At 39.4% G+C, this 19,003-nt stretch overlaps 1 protein-coding gene across 5 annotated transcripts in view; it reads left to right on the top strand.

Annotated features, from left to right (window-relative positions):
• Window positions 1-19,003, top strand: part of LOC136306243 (aldo-keto reductase family 1 member C15-like) — a 48,974-nt gene that overhangs the window by 22,351 nt on the left and 7,620 nt on the right. For 2 of the 5 annotated variants that reach the window (XM_066232634.1, XM_066232630.1), the window contains exons 2-8: window positions 4,402-4,781; window positions 8,395-8,562; window positions 9,226-9,342; window positions 10,249-10,326; window positions 11,508-11,702; window positions 13,125-13,234; window positions 14,011-14,176. In XM_066232634.1, coding sequence (XP_066088731.1) covers window positions 4,695-4,781; window positions 8,395-8,562; window positions 9,226-9,342; window positions 10,249-10,326; window positions 11,508-11,702; window positions 13,125-13,234; window positions 14,011-14,176 — 921 coding nt within the window. In that variant the 5' untranslated portion in view covers window positions 4,402-4,694. The remainder of the gene's footprint in view (window positions 1-4,401; window positions 4,782-8,394; window positions 8,563-9,225; window positions 9,343-10,248; window positions 10,327-11,507; window positions 11,703-13,124; window positions 13,235-14,010; window positions 14,177-19,003) is intronic. The other 3 variants (XM_066232631.1, XM_066232632.1, XM_066232633.1) reach the window with 3 other exon arrangements.

Below are 19,003 nucleotides of genomic sequence, written 5' to 3' on the forward strand. Positions count from 1 at the left end.
GTTGATTAATTTGGGTCACTTTTCTCTGTCTTATATTTTTTATTTATTTTAAATATGCTTAACATGTATTTTTATTTTCCCTATCTTTCTCTTTCTTTTAAGTATCCCAGTAATTTTTACTGTGTCCTGGGCCTCAACACACCTAAATCCACCCCTGTCTCTATGCTTTTCACCAGTCTCTGTGTGGCTTCTTCTGTGATCATTGATTATGAACTTCCCTTAATTTAGTCCAAAGTTTCTTTTCCAAGACGAATGTTATTAAATTAAGTTGTAATCCAATTTGGCCCTGGAAAATGGCTGTTGGAATGTCCAACTACTCTGCCACCATCTTAGAATCCTTCTGCTGCTGCTTTCAATGGGATTAGATTTGCCACTCAGCTGGGTGTGGCTGTACCTGCCAAAAGTTGTCACTGCTGTTATCAATATTGGCTTCAAGGGGAGGGATGAAAATGCTGTTACTCTGTTCCCCGTGTGAGGTGGGCCTTTCAATTCCCCAGAGAAAAGCATAGATTTGGTTTCAACTCTTACTAAGGATTTAGAAATAGTTTGGAATTAACAAAATCTAAGAACAGAGAATTACAAACCTAGCAAATGGGACTATGCTCAGAGGTCAATTGTATTTACAAATTTTTATTGAACTATGTGCTGAGTGCCTTTCTAGGTTCAGGGTTAATCCAATATTTTTGAAAACACACCAGCAAACAAATGAGCAGTTAAGATTATTTTAGAGAGTGGCAATTGTTGTGAAGAAATAATAATGTGTGAGAAAAGGGTGATATGTGGAGAATGGGCAGTTCTTTGATTAGAGTGATCTGGCAGAGAGGACCTCTTAAAGGGGGAGACACTGGAGCTCAGAACCCAGTGGTATAAAGGAGGGAGTCCTCTGCAGCTCAGGGGGACTTCATCTGGGAGATCAAGACATGTATGCCCAGATGCTCTCCGAGCTGAGAACTTGGCAAGGGTCTTAAAGGCAATATCTTTATCTGCTCTGCTTGTGTGGGTGGTGAAGTCAGGCTGAAACAGGTTCCTTCCCTGCCTCTTATTCAGCAAAGTTTCTTTTTGCTGCTTCTCAATGGATTACCTCACCCTATTGAGGGAGGATTCTGTCCATGTGTGACATTCTATTCCCATGCAATGTGAATACTTTTCTCATCCTGAGTCACACTTTATTTCAGAATCAGAGACCAAATTGAACTTTGTCCTCAATTTGGTTAAATCTTCTTTAGAATCACTGGGACTCCATCCAGCTCCTATTAGCTTTGGTGTCCATCATAACTTTTTTTCTTTCTACCAATATACTTTAAAACAATCGTGCCTTTTTTCAGACAATACTTGATATTGAAAGGCTGGCACACCCGTTTTACTTGCAGGGTAGTTGACTTACCATCACTGCTGGGCCCTGAGAGAAAGCCCAGCCCACCTTTCCCTCAGCACAGTACTAGTGTGATGCTGATAACTGAGGTCTGCTCTGGGAGGAGAAAAAAGTCTTACTTAGCTCTCGAGGACTCAGGCATGTGGTTAACTGTCATTTTTTATCTGTCTCCCTGGGTTAGCTTCAAGTTGCCAGTTTGGAAAGAGGTGTTATGCAGAATGGCACAACTGAACTAGGTCTCCCACTCAAATTCCTCAGTGGCTGGCAATGAAGGCATCAGTCAAAGCTGGGGTCACATCTTAAGGCTGAACTGGGGAAGGGTCTACTTCTGAGGCAGGATAGTTAGAAACTAGGAAAAGTCTTGTGCAAATGGAGAGGAGAAACTGAGACTGAATAAGCAAGGCTAACTAATTTGATTATTTTACAGCCAGTTATTGAATCTGAAGACCTTATCTATCCTAACCAAAAGCACTTGAGAACAAAAGGTTTGCACCTCTCCTCTCTGACCCTAGAGTGAATAACTTAAATCACCCTGGTCAGGGAAATCAAGGTCAGAGATCCAATTAATGCTGTTTGTACCAGCCAAACCCAAGGATAGATGAAGTCAGTAGAACAAATAACAAAAATATAAATAGAATCAGAGAGAACCCAGATAAAAGAAAAACAGTAAATCTGATCAAAGAATAATCAAACAATAATTCCTGTGCACTCATTTTGATGAATAAGCATGTTGAAGGGCACATCTGGATAGCTAGTGAGTGTTTTGCTGGGGGCCTGACCTAACATTATCGCTAGTGGAAAAAAGAGAAAAACTCTCAAAACAAAAACCCAACTTGGACTTGGTCTAGAGCATGACCCTGCCCTTTTTTGTGCGTGAACTTTTTACTTCCTTTCCCCTAAACAATCAAGTACCCATGAGACTTGCAAACAGAGGAGCAAGGGGGCAGTGGCAGCTTGTCCTGGGCTCATCCCCTGAGCCTGACACTACAGCTGCATTTTCTCAAACTTTCCATTGAACTAATAGCAGCCCCGCTTTGTCTCACTTCTTTCACTGTGACCTTCACTTCCCAGTGAGTCAAGAGCAGCTCTGCCTTTGCTCACTTCTTTCCTATAACTTTCCTAGGAAGCCAAAGCAGAACAATGCCTAGGCACTTTACTATTGCTTCTTTTACCTTAAATCCTTCCAGTGTTTCACTGTCCCAGCTTTAATAAACATACTCTCAAAATCACCCAAACTTGTTATGTGAAATTTTTTTCTGCATGAAGTCAAGAACCGACATGATACTGACTTGCTCTAGGCCTACTCAAATGGCCAGATCCCCTTTCCAGTAACACTTCCAAGATGGCGATTGACAGAGTTCAGTTTCTTGGGAGCTGTCAGAATGAAGATCTCAATTAGTTCTTGCCAGCTGGTGTCAAAAGGCTACCTGCAACTCCTTGCCACATGGGCCTTTCCAAACATGGCCCCTTATTTTATCAAAGTATGCAAGGTGAGAAACAACAGAGTCACTAGCAAGGTAGATATCACAATCTTGTGTCACCTAATTATAGAAATCATATCTTTGATTTTATAATGTTTTATTGATTTGAAGCAGGTCACAAGTACTATACACATTCAAGGATAGAGAGTTACAGCAAAGCATGAATATAGGGAGGCAGGGTCCACTGAGGCCATCTGGAAGTGCCCACTGCTCCCCTAATGGACCATGAGCTCCATGAGAGCATCGTCTCTGATTGGTAACCTTTGACAACCCTTCAAAACTAGAAGTATCGGAAGTAACCACTAAATATCTTCCCAGCTGCAAAGGGAAGAAAGATTCTGAAAACCATATGCTGTCAGGCATGATATCAACCTCTAGAAATGTTTTAGGATAATGTTTAAATGCAGGTTTTATGAGTCTTTTAAAAATAGAAGCAGAGAGCCTGGTAGCCTGGTATGACTTTACTAAGGAAGAAATCGAGCCATTATTTTTTACTAACAAAATTCCAAGGCTGCTGAACCAGGAAGTAAGAAAAAAAAATAGTGTCTCTGCACTTAAACAAGACATTTAGTGCAAAATACAGGTAATTATTGCAGGGGCTATTAGACAAATTTATAACCTGTGGAATGATGTACTCAAGGCCATTAGTATCAAATGTGAAAATTTTCTTAAAATCTGACACAAGATTTAGCCCTACTTTTACAATAAAAATATAAAAAGCATACTCATCAAGTTTATACTTTTGATAAATACTAAATACATGAAATACTGGAATAAGAATTCTGATCTTGACCAGCCAGAGGCATAGAAAATAAGATGAATTCTAATGATACATCTTGCTGTTGGCTTCAACACAGCAACTGCACAAATAAATAGAAGATGAGGAAACACAGCCTAATGGTAACATTAAACGAAGGAACATTTAGGGGTTTTACTATCTAGCAGAAATTTCTGATTAGTTGAGAGTATAATCTCACTAATATGTCTTTTTGAACTGCATTAATTGATGCTGTCACCATGTGAGTGCACACAAGAGTGATTACCCCTCCAGCGAGATCATATAAGATGTGGACAGAAGCATGGACTTTTAGGGTGAGTCAGAATTGATAAGGCAGATGGGCATGAGAGGAGACTTGAGTAGGCTGTTTCAGGAGGAGGCATAGCTGAAAGAAAGCAGAACTGCAGAAATTCATCCTAGATTTCTGGCTATTTTTTTTCTTATCAAAATTATTCAAGAAACAAGATACACAATCGGGGGGTGGAATGAGGTCTTGATTCAGGGGGAAAAGGTCATGTTGTGGGTTGCTAGGGAATTTTGTTATATGTGAGCTTGGGACCAACCATGGAGCTCTGTTCAGGAAATTCCGAATAGTATCTTTTTTTAAAATGGTATTTTAACCACATGAACGGTGATAACTCAAGTACTATAGTAGACTTAGTGTTTAAAAATAACTAATCTAATGACTATTTTGCATCTTGTGGAGTAAGTCTGCTGTGATTATCACAGACAACTTGACATGGTTATTTATTTATTTATTTTTAACTTAGGAATTCAAGGTGAGCAATGCCAGAGAGAACATGCTAACTCCTCTAATATGCATGACATTTCCGTACACTGTTCCTGGGAGCTGTGTGCGCTGTGCCTGCAGGGAGCTGGAAGAAGAACAAGGAAGTCAGTGTATCGTTCATTTCATTACGTAACCCTGGACAGCTGCCATCCCAGCACCGTCTTGCTTGTGATTGGCATAAATAAAAAATGCTGGAGCCTTGTCTTCTATTTCTGTTGCAGTCCAGAAAAGAACGGAAAGACAGAGTCAGCTTCACCAGGACTGTAAACAGTGATGAACCCCAAACGTAGTCGTTCTGTGAAATTGAATGATGGGCACTTCATGCCAGTGCTTGGACTTGGCACTGCTGCTTCTGAAGGTGTAAGTGAAACTCAGGGGACCAGGAATTGAATGCAAACAGACTTAGAAGGGCCTAGAACACAGTGGGTGATTTGGAAGGATTCGTGAGGCCTCCATTTTACCACCTCTTATTTTGTACTAAGTGAAATGATGAGCCTGATTAGTCAGTAGTGTAGTGGATAAAGTGTTGTACTAGGACACATAGGACCCAGGTTTTAAACCCCGGTGCTCATCCAGCTTGAGCAGGGGGTCACTGGCTTCAGCATGGCATCATAGCCTCATGATCACTGGCTTGAGCTCAAAGGTCACTGGCTTGAGGAAGGGGTCACTTGTTCTGTCCAGAGGTCACTGGCTTGAAGTCCAAGGTCGCTGGCTTGAGCAAGGGGTCACTTGCTCTGCTATAACCACCTAAGGAGCTGCAACAAAGAATTGATGCAAAGAGATGAGTCTTTCTTCTTTCCTGTTTTTCTCTATCTGTTCATCTCTCTGACTCTCTCTCTTGTCTCTGTTAAAAAATAAATAAAATAAATGGAATAATGAGCTGTTGAGTCAGACGTGATACTTCTGCGGGTGGATTATATCTATTATTACCAATGTTACTGTTATTTTTTGGTAACTTAATGTACATAGAATGCTTACCATGTATTTCAAATATTGAATACTTTACCTACATTATTTTCTTCAATTCAGCAACAGCTAGCCCAGGTAAGTACTATGATTCATCTTATTTCTCTCTTGTTTTGAATATAAGCTGGGATACTCTCCTTGGACACATCTGCTCCTTGGTCAGTGTCATTCTGCTCTTTCTGAGAACTGATGGGTAGGGGGCCCAGGAGGAGAGGACAGCTAACATGGTTCTTTTTGTGAGGTAGTGGGGCTGAACATATTTGCTAGAGAATTTATCATTAAAATCTCTGTTGTATAAAAGCCACTGTTATTACAAGGGTTATTTATTTATTTATTTATTTATTTTAATTTTTCCATTGATTTGAGAAAGAGGGGGAGAAGGATGAGAGAGAGAGAAGCATCAACTTCTTGTTTCTCATGGTTGTTCCATTTAGTTGTGTACTCATTCATTGCTTCTCTCATGTGCCCTGACCAAAGTTCGAACCTACAGCCCCTACTGTACAGGGTCGACGCTTTATCCTCTGAACAACCTGGCCAGGCCTTTAAGTGTTAGACATTGAGAAAGGAAACCTGAGGAGGCATAAGTTACAATGTAGATGGAATCATGCTTCTCATCAGATTTATTATTTATGTATCCCCACTGTTGACAGCAATACACTTAAAGTGTCAAACTGTATTCACAGTTGGGGAGGGGAAGCTTTGGGATTGCATAGGTGAGAATACTCCATAAGTGACAGAGACCATTCCATTCCATCTTGGTAGAGCTATGACATAAAATATCAATATCTAATAGCTGTCAGACAAGGCTAATTGATTTTCAATGACATAATTATCAATGTATCCACTGTTACAGCTTAAGAACAAGTTATGTCTTATAATTATTACAGTCAACTTTCATTACTCTTGTTAAAGACAGAGAACAGAACAAAATATCTCATAAACCCCTCACAAGAATAAAAGCAACAGGTACATCTGCTTAGTACAGTACAAAAGGTAAAAAGTGTAAAAGAAGCATCTTTCACATTTTCATCAGAGTTTTTTTTCTAATTGCAACTCCCCTGACTCAGCAACTATTTACTGTGAGTGTTGGCAGGAACAGGAAGCATGATCCTGCATGTGACTTCTTTTATTCGGTCAGGTACGTTTTCTGGGAAACGTGCAAACTCAGTGTCTCAGATTTTGTCAGTCAGGCATCTATCATTAGAAATTGAGGCAGGCTGTGTAAATGTCTGGCTGACTCTGTCCACCAACAGCACCTGTGTGTTGAGGTGAGAAGCAGCAGCCAGTTCTCTGGGCATCTCCTTTGGCGTCCAAATGCTCTTGCTTTAGGTTTCCTGGATTTCGCTCAGGTGTCCTGTCCTCTCAGTCTTTTCACAGAAGTTCCCATGCTGACCAGGGGACAGCCTCATGTAACCCCGAATGTGCAATCAACATGTTGATTTTAGTGACCTCAGAGGCTAAAATAAATATTAAAGTTAATAAACCAGTGTTTGGCTTGGTGGGCAGAAAAGAACAATATTTTTTATTTCATTTGTATGACTGTCAAAACAATCTAGGTAGAATATGTAATTATTAATTACTAAATCAATTATTAACCAATTTAACAGTCAAGAGTAAACTTCTACTTGATGTTAAAATCTACCCTAGGAGGGAAGGAGTTTGCACTGAAGTAATTTCTGCTCTCTGGCATCTTGACAACTAGAGAAAGACAGTTGGTGCAATCTGAAAAGCTACCTAACAATGCTCGATATCATATCTCTAAATGCCAGTGGAAATGGAGATATTTAGGATGAGGGAGGGTTATGTGAGCTGAGGTGTTCTGGGGTGGCATCAGGAAGAGGTGAGTTGATCTTAAGCAAGGCTTGATATCAGACACAGGCATTCTGATGAATGTCATTTAAGTAGAAGTCACATGCTTCCTCTTCAGTGTGCTCACAAAAGGTCTGATGCTGATCAAGGGGCGACCTCACATAGCCATCTTCTCCCCGGACCACCACCCATAGTGAAACAGAAGGCACAGAGGAATGAAGACAGAGGACAAAACATTGCCTGATGTAGAGAGAATGGACTTCAGGCAGAGGAGTTCTAATGTTTTCCTGTGGAAAAATGAGAATTAATTTAAAAGTTGGAGCAAGATTAAAAAATATTCATGATCTTGTCAATAAATAATCTATGTATGTATGCAATAACAACTACAAAACCAAGACTTGCTCCAGTTGCGTCCAAGGCCATTATACCTTTCCTTGCCCCCTGTGCTAACCATTCTAGATCCCTGTCATGCTCTGTTGGCCTAAGCTGCTTGTCTAATGGGATAATCACTGCCAGGTCTCAGCACCTGGTTACCACGCCTGGTGGTAAATGCTAACATTGTTTTTTCATGGTTATTGCCAGGCATGGAAGCACAAAGAGCTGCCCTAGTGACTTTCCTGAACTCTAGACATGCTCCTCCCTACCACCATTTTATAGGGGCCACTCTTCTTCTGAAAAGCAGGATTAATGACCACTGTTCATGTAGTCATTACCTTTCAAACTCAGTGTATCCTGGTACATGAACTCTGAAGGACTGGGGAGAAGCCATGGCATTGCTTTATGTGGAATCCTTCCTGTGTCACCTAGTTAAGTTTTTCCCCACGGGGAACCATGTCTTTAATGTGGAAGATCCTATAGTTGAGACAGTAGGCAACATAAACCCCCCATGTGGGAAATTGAGAGTGAGGATGAGAGGTTTTCCTGAATGCTATTCTATTCCTGGGCCTGTTGAACAATTCTGTATTGAATGGCTTGATTGTCCAGATTGCATGGAGAAACCATTTTCACTAATTTATTTTAGATTAGAGATTATATTGGGGTTTAATCCATGCCCCAGAATATAGGTTTGTTATCTAGTCTTGCCCCCTCAAAAAGGGGAACAGGATACATGTAGAAACAGCAGGTGACCATGCTCTAAAGAAAATAGTTTCTTTTTGAGTCAGGCCAATGGTCAACCCTCCTTATTCATATGTTACAGGTTCCTAAGAGCAAGGCTACTGAGGCCACCAAAGTGGCAATTGATGTAGGTTTCCGTCACATCGACTCAGCATACGTCTATGAAAACGAGGAGGAGGTCGGCAAAGCTATCCGAGAGAAGATTGCGGATGGCACAGTGAAGAGAGAGGACATATTCTACACCACCAAGGTGCTGAGGGTGACTGACGAGTAGTAACTGTCAGAGCAGATGCGTTATTTTGAAAAAACAAACAAACTTTGGTCTGGATTTGAATTACCTATTTATCTCCTAACATTGTAAAAGTCCATTATATAAAAACACAAAGCAGAAAAGGATAGCTCTTCTCTGGATTGTGTTAAGGGTCGGTTCCCAACTCAGGTCTGATTTACCAAATTTTGTAACAATTTCCTTATGTGTAAAACCCTGCTTTTAACATAAAGATTGCTGAATGGTCCTGTGTGTGTCCCATCAATGATGACTTGTTTCCAGGATGTGAACCTTTCAGCAGCCCTGTTTCCAGGCATTTATTATGTAGGGTAGTAGATTCCACTTCCCCTTGCCTGACATTCCTTGACTCTCTTTTCAGACATGAGTTTTCTAATCCCTGAATGAATTAGGTTGCTTTTCCTGGCCCAGTGAAGTTTTCTTCACAGTATTCTTACAATCACTCAAATAAATCTCAGTGTTCTCATTTATACTAAGAGCCTCATTTGTACTAAGTAACATAAATTTAGCCCCAGAACTTCTTTTTCTGAGACCAGCAGTGTCTCTTAACTAGGATGTTAATTTTGGTTCCCAAATGTGTGAATCATAAGCGATTTTTTGTTTATTTGTTTCTTTTGGTTACTGCAGCTTTGGTCTACTTTCTTTCGACCAGAATTGGTTCGACAGGCCCTGGAGAGATCATTGAAGAAACTTCAACTGGACTATGTAGATCTCTTCCTTATTCATCTGCCAATAGCTATGAAGGTCAGCTTTTCTTTTTCTTGTTATGATCAAGAATATTCACAACTGCTGTTGCACCTCCATTATCTCACTCCAGCTAGATTTTGGGGTATCTTCCTGTGAGAGGTAGATGTGAGTATGTTGGATAGAACTGCTAAAAGATTTATGACTCTCCTTGACAGTTGTGTCACCTCACTCTCAAGACATTTTATTCTTATCCTATAGTCTTCAGAAAGATAGAAATTCAATGAGCTCACTGCCTCCACTTCAAAGCGTTCAGAACACTGTCCTTATGTCTAGGTGATGTGTTTCTGTCTGTAGTCCCTTAGTGATGAGGGTCCTCAAGAAACTTGAGTTATAAAAGATAGTAAGAGACACAATAGGAAGTCCACACCTCTTTAAGTGGAGGGTCTCTTGCATATGAACTTTTTCACCCATTCAAGAGAGAAGCTTCTTGGGGTGGACCATATTGCACACTGGGCTCCTCTGGACATTGCTTGTCCAGTCCCCTATCACAGTGGACATTTGCTGAGCACATCTGGTGTTCTCACTCTCTCTGAATTGGGTTATCATCAATTGAAACTAAAACACATTCTTACTAGTAAGGGAAAGTCTCATCATCCAAACTAGCCTGTCCTTGTGAAACAAAATCAATTCTGACTCTAGGAAAACTCATTCTTAGTGAAGTTTTTGGAGGGTGAATGGGTAAGAGTGTGAATGTGGTTGAGGGCCAAGATACTTTGCTATAGTCTCTCAGGTGATTCTGATCTTCTTTTCACCCAATGTATTCTCTTACACATCGCTCTCTCTCTCTCTCTGCTTAGTAATAACAGCCTCTTGAAGTTTGTATTACCAAGCTACTTAGGCACCAGAAAGAACATACTTTTAAAATATCCCTCTTCTTCATACTCTCTTCCCTCTGTATTGTAGCCTGGAGAGGAGCGTTTACCGAAGGATGCCAGTGGGAAGGTTATTTTAGAGACTGTAGACCTGCGTGACACATGGGAGGTAAGTTCTGTGACTGCCACCAAAGGCACTGTGACAAGGTAGGCATCAGTGCACAAGGGTTAGGTGAAATGGGTTGTCACTCCATTTGCTTTCTGCTCTCAGACAGGTCACTGAACTCCTCTGTACCTGTGCTCAATTCTATAAAGCCAGGGAGTGGAATAAGATCATAGCTAAGGTCTATTTTTTTTTAATTTTTTTGAAGTTAGAAGTGGAGAGGCAGACAGACAGGCTCGCACATGTGCCTGACTAGTATCCATCTGGCATTCCCACCTGGGGGCGATACTCTGCCCATCTGGAGTGTTGCTCTGTTGCAACAAAAGCCGCTCTAGTGCCTGAGGTGGAGGACATGGAACCATCCTCAGCTCGTGGGCCAACTTTGCTCCAATGGAGCCTTGGTTGAAGGAGGGAAAGAGAGAGACAGAGAGGAAGGAGAGGGGGAAGGGTGGAGAAGCAAATGGGTGCTTTTCCTTTGTGCCCTGAGCAGGGATTGAACCTGGGACTTCCACACGCTGGGCTGATGCTCCACTGCTGAGCCAACTGGCCAGACCCACTAAGGTCTATTTTTAATATAAACTTCGGTGGCTCTAAGAAGAGTTTCTTTGCCGCAGTGATCAGGTTGAGTCTATGAGCCCTAAAAGAAGCATCATCAGAAGCAAACTCTAGAGGAATTAATTATAGGTCTATCCCAAGACAGATAAACACACCAGAAAAGGGGAAGCTGCTGTCCCCTTAGCAGGAGGAGAGTGAACCTTACCTTTCTACACCCTATTCTATTCACTTGTTTCACCCTTCTAATATAGAAGAAGCAGAAAAACCTTTTAGCAGTAGAAAATCTAAGAATTCTTCTTTGCCCTTACCTATGACACCATTTGTTAGGGAACTATTAAGTGCCTAACAGCAAAATATGTACCATGGATGGGGGCAGGCAGCTGAGCGGAATTTAAAATTATCTTAATGTCTATTTATTGCCCTGGATATGCATGTGACAGGTTCAAGGACATGAGGTATGTGTACAGAGCAATAAAGTACTGTAGGAAATAATGTACCCAAGTGATAAAACTGTTTGCCTCAGCTAAATTGTTATGTACGTTAAGACAGATTTCTGGTTTTTGAAAAGTTCACTGTCAAGTGGAAAGGCTAAACTTCACTAAAGGTTTGCCACACATGTCCTTTCTCCCCAGGCCCTGGAGAAGTGTAAGGATGCAGGGTTAACCAAGTCCATCGGGGTGTCCAATTTCAATCGCAAGCTGCTGGAGATGATCCTGAACAAGCCAGGGCTCAAGTACAAGCCCGTCTGCAACCAGGTGCGCCTGTGCCCATGGAAACTTCTTTACTTTCTTCTCTTCACACCCTCTTTCTTGATTTCAGCTGCAAAGGTGATTGTTCCTTTATTGCAATAGGAAATTTCAGAGAAGGAACAGGTTGAGTGGAGTGGGAAGATCCTGCCTGCAGTCATTCAGAGATGGGTTTGAGCTTCCCAGGAGATATTGAGGTGGAGAGGCTAAGGTGGCAGGTAGTAGTGTTGGTCTGAAGCTCAGACAGGCAGTCAGTGCTAGAGGTACATGTTTGGGAGTCCTTGCTTTATGAGTTGCAATTAAACTCATTGAAATGGATTCCCTTTCCTAGGGAAGTTCAAGGAATGAACGGGAAGGGGTTGGAAAGTCAACATTTAAGGCTCAGGTTAGGGGGTTGAGTAGAAATTGGCAGAAAGGGAGAAAGAAACTTAGTTGCGTGTGGTGTTAGGAAATCAAAAGAAGACACTTGAAAAAGTGTGTGAGAGCCATGGGTGAATCCTGCTGGGAGCAGCCAATCGACCTAGGGATTAAAAGGGTGTGGGTTTTTATGACGTGGAGTTCCTGGGAAACCTCTCAAGTGCAGGTTCAGAATGTTAAGGAGGAAGGCTGGGTAAAAGCAAAGCAGTGCAAAGTGAAGAAGTGGATAAATCATAATTAACAGAAATATATATATTTTAAAATAACAATGCCGCTAATGCTGAAGCAGAATGATGTTGTAAAGTTGTATATCCCTTTTTTAAAAACTGTCTGAAAATTATGCAAGAAACCATTTAAATATTTATACTCTTCATCTTAGTTATTTACTTTTTGGAATCTATTTGTAGAAAATAACATAATATGTTCAAGTATATTCCTTACTCCTTCCTCCTCTCTCTCTCCTTCTCTCAATTCATTTGGGAGAGAAACTAGACATTTTTTCTTTTAAACTTTTCCTCAAAATTGGTTTCACTGATGGATCCCTGGGATAGAATTGAACACATTACTGTCTTGTTTTTCTTATAAATTGGAGTTACATCTAAAGACTTGAGGATCACATATACGTTATTGTGAATTCATGAATTTCAACAAATGTATTTACTTTCTTTTGATAATCAAATTATCACCATTATAATCAGAAGATGCCTCTTCAGATCACATCCCTCAGTATCCTTCCTATCTTTTACTTTTCTAAAATGTAAAATGTTTCAGTTCAATTTGCTGCTTTTTTACCCCGTACTGAAATCAGGCATTTTTCTTAGGAATCTTTTTTTTTTATGTAGAAAAGTACATGTAGATGTCACAACATTATGCCTGTCTTTAATTATTTTAAACACTAACAAAAAGTAACAAGAAAATTGTTTTAGCACTTCTGAAAATCAATAGCATCTGAGGTATTTCAGAAGGTGCATGAAAAAATGACCAATCTGGAAAATATGGTGCATATGTTGGCTATTCCTTAAAAGGCTTTTCAAATTTACGTGGGGCTCATGTACTATGATGCCTTCTTGTCACGGCAATTCACAGGTGGAATGTCACCCATACCTCAACCAGAGCAAACTCCTGGAATTCTGCAAGTCGAAGGACATTGTTCTTGTTGCCTACAGTGCCCTGGGGACCCAAAGAGACCCAAGCTGGTAAGGAGAATATCAGAGTTGACCTATGTCAGCAACTCTATTTGTGATGAAACAGTTTTTTAAAATTAGGTTTTAACATTTTTTTACATGTGCATATGAGAGACAGACAGAGACACAGATAGGAAGGGAAAAAATGATAAGCATCATCTACTAATTGCATCACTTTAGTTGTTCATGGATTGCTTCTGGTGTGTGCCTTCAGTGGGGTGGGTGTGTGTGGCTCCAGCTAAACCAGTAATCTCTTACTCATGCTAACAACCTTGGGCTCAAGCCACTGACCTTTGAGCTCAATTCAAAGACCAGGAATAATGTTGATGATCTCATGCTCAAGCCTGTGAGCCCACGCTCAAGCTGGTGACCTGGGTGTCTCTAACCTGGGACCTCAGTGTTCCAAGTCTATGCTCCATCCACTGTGCCACCACCAGTCAGGCAGGTTTTAACATTTTATTATGGAAAACTTCAAACATAAATAAAGCAAACACAATAGTGTAGCAAGTGCCCTTACTGAACTTCCAGTCATCGATGTTCTTTCATTCCTGTTTCACGCATGCATCCATCAACTTCTAATTCCACCAAAAAATATTTTTAAAAGTGATTTTGTGATAAAATTTATACAGCTAGTCATGCATAAATCTTAGTTGTACATGTTGACAATGGATATATTGCATAACAAATGTTTCTCTTCAATTGTTTGGGAAATTAGGGACAAAGGGAAAGTACACTCTCGTTTCTAGTTCTACATCCTTCAAATCGCCATTTTTTGGTTTTGTTCACAAGGTGGACAAAGATAGCCCTGTTCTCTTGGAGGACCCAACCTTGAATGCCATTGCCAAGAAACACAACAGAAGTGCAGCTCAGGTGGCCCTGCGATACCAAGTGCAGCGGGAAGTGGTGGTTCTGGCCAAGAGTTTCATTGAGAAGAGAATCAAAGAGAACTTCCAGGTACAGACTAGATACTGTCTCCCCAGATTGAGGAATGGGTGCTTTACCGAGGGCCATGTCTCTCTCCTTCCAGCATGTCCCCATGTTCATTTATTCCCATGCAATTCTCCCTGTGCTGTCGGGGCAGCTTGGAAAAGTGGGAGAGAGAACAGTGGCTTCACGGTCCTAGGTTTTATGGCCCCTAAGCCTGGATTTTCTGCTTCCTGATTGTGTGACACTGAATATATTTTATCTCTGTTGTTTTATCAATTTTAGGCATCTTAACATGCAGTAAAGAACTGTTACTTTCCTGGTTCCTTTCTTTCATCTTCTCTACATAATGAACCCCTATTTGTATTTCAGTATCAAACTCGAATAGGATTAGCTGCTTTGCTGAACCACTGGGACCCCAGCAGAGTTGTGGTTCACCATTGTACTTGGCATGGCTGTGTTAGGGAGTTTGCTCCTTCTTTTTTTATTTTTATTTAATTTTTTTAATAATTTTATTTTTAATGGGGCGGCATCAATAAATCGGGATACATATATTCAAAGATAACAACTCCAGGTTATCTTGTCGTTCACTTATGTTGCATACCCATCACCCAAAGTCAGATTGTCTTCTGTCACCTTCTATCTAGTTTTCTTTGTGCCCCTCCCCCTCCCCCTTTCCCTCTCCCTCACGCTCTCCCTCTCCCCTCTCCCCCCGGTAACCACCACACTCTTATCAATGTCTCTTTGTTTCACTTTTATGTCCCACCGATGTATGGAATAATGCAGTTCCTGTTTTTATCTGATTTACATATTTCACTTCGTATAGTGTTATCAAGATCCCACCATTTTGCTGTAAATGATCTGATGTCATCATTTCTTATGGCTGAGTAGTATTCCATAGTGTATATGTGCCACATCTTCTTTATCCAGTCATCTATTGACGGGCTTTTTGGTTGTTTCCATGTCCTGGCCACTGTGAACAATGCTGCAATGAACATGGGGCTGCATGTGTCTTTACGTATCAATGTTTCTGAGTTTTTGGGGTATATACCCAGTAGAGGGATTGCTGGGTCATAAGGTAATTCTATTTTCAGTTTTTTGAGGAACTACCATACTTTCTTCCATAATGGTTGTACTACTTTACATTCCCACCAACAGTGGATGAGGGTTCCTTTTTCTCCACTGCCTCTCCAACATTTGCTATTACCTGTCTTATTAATAATAGCTAATCTAACAGGTGTGAGGTGGTATCTCATTGCAGTTTTGATTTGCATTTCTCTAATAACTAAAGAAGAGGAGAATCTTTTCATATATCTGTTGGCCATTTGTATTTCTTCCTGGGAGAAGTGTCTGTTCATGTCCTCTTCCCATTTTTTATTGGATTGTTTGTTGTTGAGTTTTATGAGTTCTTTGTATATTTTGGATATTAGGCCCTTATCTGAGCTGTTGTTTGAAAATATCATTTCCCATTTAGTTAACTGTCTGTTTATTTTGTTATCAGCTTCTCTTGCTGAGCAAAACATTCTTAGTCTGATGTAGTCCCATTCATTAATTTTTTCCTTCACTTCTCTTGCCAGTGGAGTCAAATTCATAAAATGCTCTTTAAAACCCAGGTCCATGAGTTTAGTACCTATGTCTTCTTCTATGCACTTAATTGTTTCAGGTTTTATGTTTAGATCTTTGATCCATTTTGAGTTAATTTTAGTACAGAGGGACAGATTGTAGTCCAGTTTCATTCTTTTGCATGTGGCTTACCAGTTTTCCCAGCACCATTTATTGAAGAGGTTTTCTTTTCTCCATTGTGTGTTGTTGGCCCCTTTATAAAAAATTATTTGAAGATATATATGTGGTTTTATTTCTGGACTTTCTATTCTGTTCCATTGGTCTGAGTGTCTATTTTTCTGCCAATACCATGCTGTTTTGATTGTCGTGGCCCTATATTAGAGTTTGAAGTCAGGTATTGTAATGCCCCCAGCTTCATTCTTTTTCTTTAGGATTGCTTTGGCTATTCGGGGTTTTTTATAGTTCCATATAAATCTGATGATTTTTTGCTCAATTTCTTTAAAAAATGTCATTGGAATTTTGATGGGAATTGCATTAAATTTGTATATTGCTTTGGGTTATATGGCCATCTTGATTATATTTATTCTTCCTAACGAAGAACAAGGTATATTCTTCCATCTCATTATATCTTTTTCAATTTCCCTTAACAATGGTTTATAGTTTTCATTATATAAGTCCTTTACATTCTTCGTTATGTTTATTCCTAAGTATTTAATTTTTTTTGTTGAAGTCGTGAAAGGGATTGTTCTTCTGAGTTCGTTTTCAAATGTTTCATTGTTGGCATATAGAAAGGCTATTGACTTCTGTATGTTAATTTTGTATCCTGCGACCTTACTGGTATTGGCTTATTGTTTCTAGTAGTCTTTTTGTGGATTCTTTGGGATTTTAGATGTATAGGATCATATCATCTGCAAATAGTGATACCTTTACTTCTTCTTTTCCGATATGGATGCCTTTTATTTCTTTGTCTTGTCTGATTGCTCTGGTTAGAACCTCTAGTACCACATTAAATAAGAGTGGAGAGAGTGGACAACCCTGTCTTGTTCCTGATTTAAGGTAGAAAGTCCTCAGTTTTATGCCGTTTAATAGGATGTTGGCTGATGGTTTATCATATATGGCCTTTATCATGTTGAGATATTTTCCTTCTATACCCATTTTGTGGAGAGTCTTAAACATAAAATTGTGTTGTATTTTATCAAAAGCCTTTTCTGCATCTATTGATAAGATCATGTGGTTTTTGTTCTTTGTTTTGTTGATATGGTGTATTACGTTAACCGTTTTACGTATGTTGAACCATCCTTGAGATTCTGGGATGAATCCCACTTGATCATGATGTATTATTTTTTTAATATGTTGTTGTATTCGATTTGCTAGTATTTTGTTTAGTATTTTAGCATCTGTATTCATTAGAGATATTGGTCTGTAGTTTTCTTTTTTTGTGCCATCCTTGCCTGGATTTGGTATGAGGGTTATGTTGGCCTCATAAAATGTGTTTGGAAGTATTGCTTCTTCTTCAAGTTTTTGGAAGACTTTCAGTAGTATAGGAACCAAGTCTTCTTTGAATATTTGAAAAAATTCACTGGTATAGCCATCAGGGCCTGAACTTTTATTTTTGGGGAGGTTTTTAATGTTTTTTTTCTATTTCTTCTCTACTAGTAGGCCTGTTTAGGCTTTCTGCTTCTTCTTGACTCAGTCTAGGAAGGTTGTATTGTTCTAGGAATTTATCCATTTCTTCTAGGTTGTTGAATTTAGTGGCATAAAGTTTTTCATAGTATTCTACAATAATTCTTTGTATATCTACGGTGTTCGTGGTGATTTCTCCTCTTTCATTTTGGATTTTGTTTATATGAATTCTTTCTCTTTTTTCCTTGGTAAGTCTTGCCAAGGGTTTGTCAATTTTGTTGATCTTTTCAAAGAACCAGCTCCTTGTTCTATTAATTTTTTCTATAGTTTTTCTGTTCTCTATTTCATTTATTTCTGCTCTGATTTTTATTACCTCCTTTCTTCAGCTGGTTTTGGGTTGTCTTTGTTCTTCTTTTTCTAGTTCCTTAAGTTGTGAAGTTAAGTGGTTCACTTGGGCTCTCTCTTGTTTGTTCATATATGCCTGAAGTGATATGAACTTCCCTCTTATCACTGCTTTTGCTGCATACCATAGATTCTGATATGTCGTATTGTCATTTTCATTAGTGTGTATATATCTTTTGATCTCTGCACTTATTTCTTTTTTGACCCATTCATTTTTTAAAAGTATGTTGTTTAGTTTCCACATTTTTGTGGGATTTTTTTCCTCTTTTTTGCAGTTGAATTCTAGTTTCCAGGCTTTATGATCAGAAAATATGCTTGGTACAACTTCGATTTTTCTGAATTTGCTGATGTTGTTTTTGTGGCCCAACATATGGTCAATTCTTGAGAATGATCCATGTACACTGGAGAAAAATGTATACTCAGTCACTTTGGGATGAAATGTCCTGTAGATGTCTATCATATCCAGGTGCGCTAGTGTTCTGTTTAAGGCCACTATATCTTTGTTGATTCTTTGTGTGGATGACCGATCTAGAGCCGTCAGTGGTGTATTGCGGTCTCCAAGTATGATTGTATTTTTGTCAGTTTTTGTTTTAAGGTCAATAAGTAGCTGTCTTATATATTTTGGTGCTCCTTGGTTTGGTGCATATATATTAAGAATTGTTATGTCTTCTTGATTCAGTGTCCCCTTAGCCATTATGAAATGTCTATTTTTGTCTCTGAGCACTTTTGCTGTCTTCTGCTCAGTATTATTAGATATGAGTATTGCTACGCCTGCTTTTTTTTGGATGTTATTTGCTTGGAGTATTGTTTTCTAGGCTTTCACTTTGAATTTGTTTTTATCCTTGTTACTTAGATGAGTTTGTGTAGGCAGCATACAGTTGGATTTTCTTTTTTAATCCATTCTGCTACTCTGTGCCTTTTTATTGGTGATTTTAATCCATTTACTTTTATTGTAATTATTGACACTTGTGAGTTCCCTATTGCCATTTTATCTGTTAGATTTGTGTCTTGTTTGATCCTTCTCTTTCGTTTTTCTATCTTTTGTTTTTATTTGGTTGTAATCCGTACATCTTTTCTCTGTTGCTATCTTTTTTATCTCATGTGCTTCTGTGGTGGTTTTTTTAATGGTAGTTACCTTTAAGTAATGAAAAGGGTTCCTACCCTGTTCATTGTAGCGCACTATTTTGTGAGTACTTTTGCACTCCATCGTCTTTTGCTACTGTTAATCTCCATCCTCTTCCCCCTTTCTTTTTGTTGTTGTCACAGTTT

This window comes from Saccopteryx bilineata, chromosome 5 (genome assembly GCF_036850765.1).
Source record: "Saccopteryx bilineata isolate mSacBil1 chromosome 5, mSacBil1_pri_phased_curated, whole genome shotgun sequence".
Classification (NCBI taxonomy): Eukaryota; Metazoa; Chordata; class Mammalia; order Chiroptera; family Emballonuridae; genus Saccopteryx; species Saccopteryx bilineata.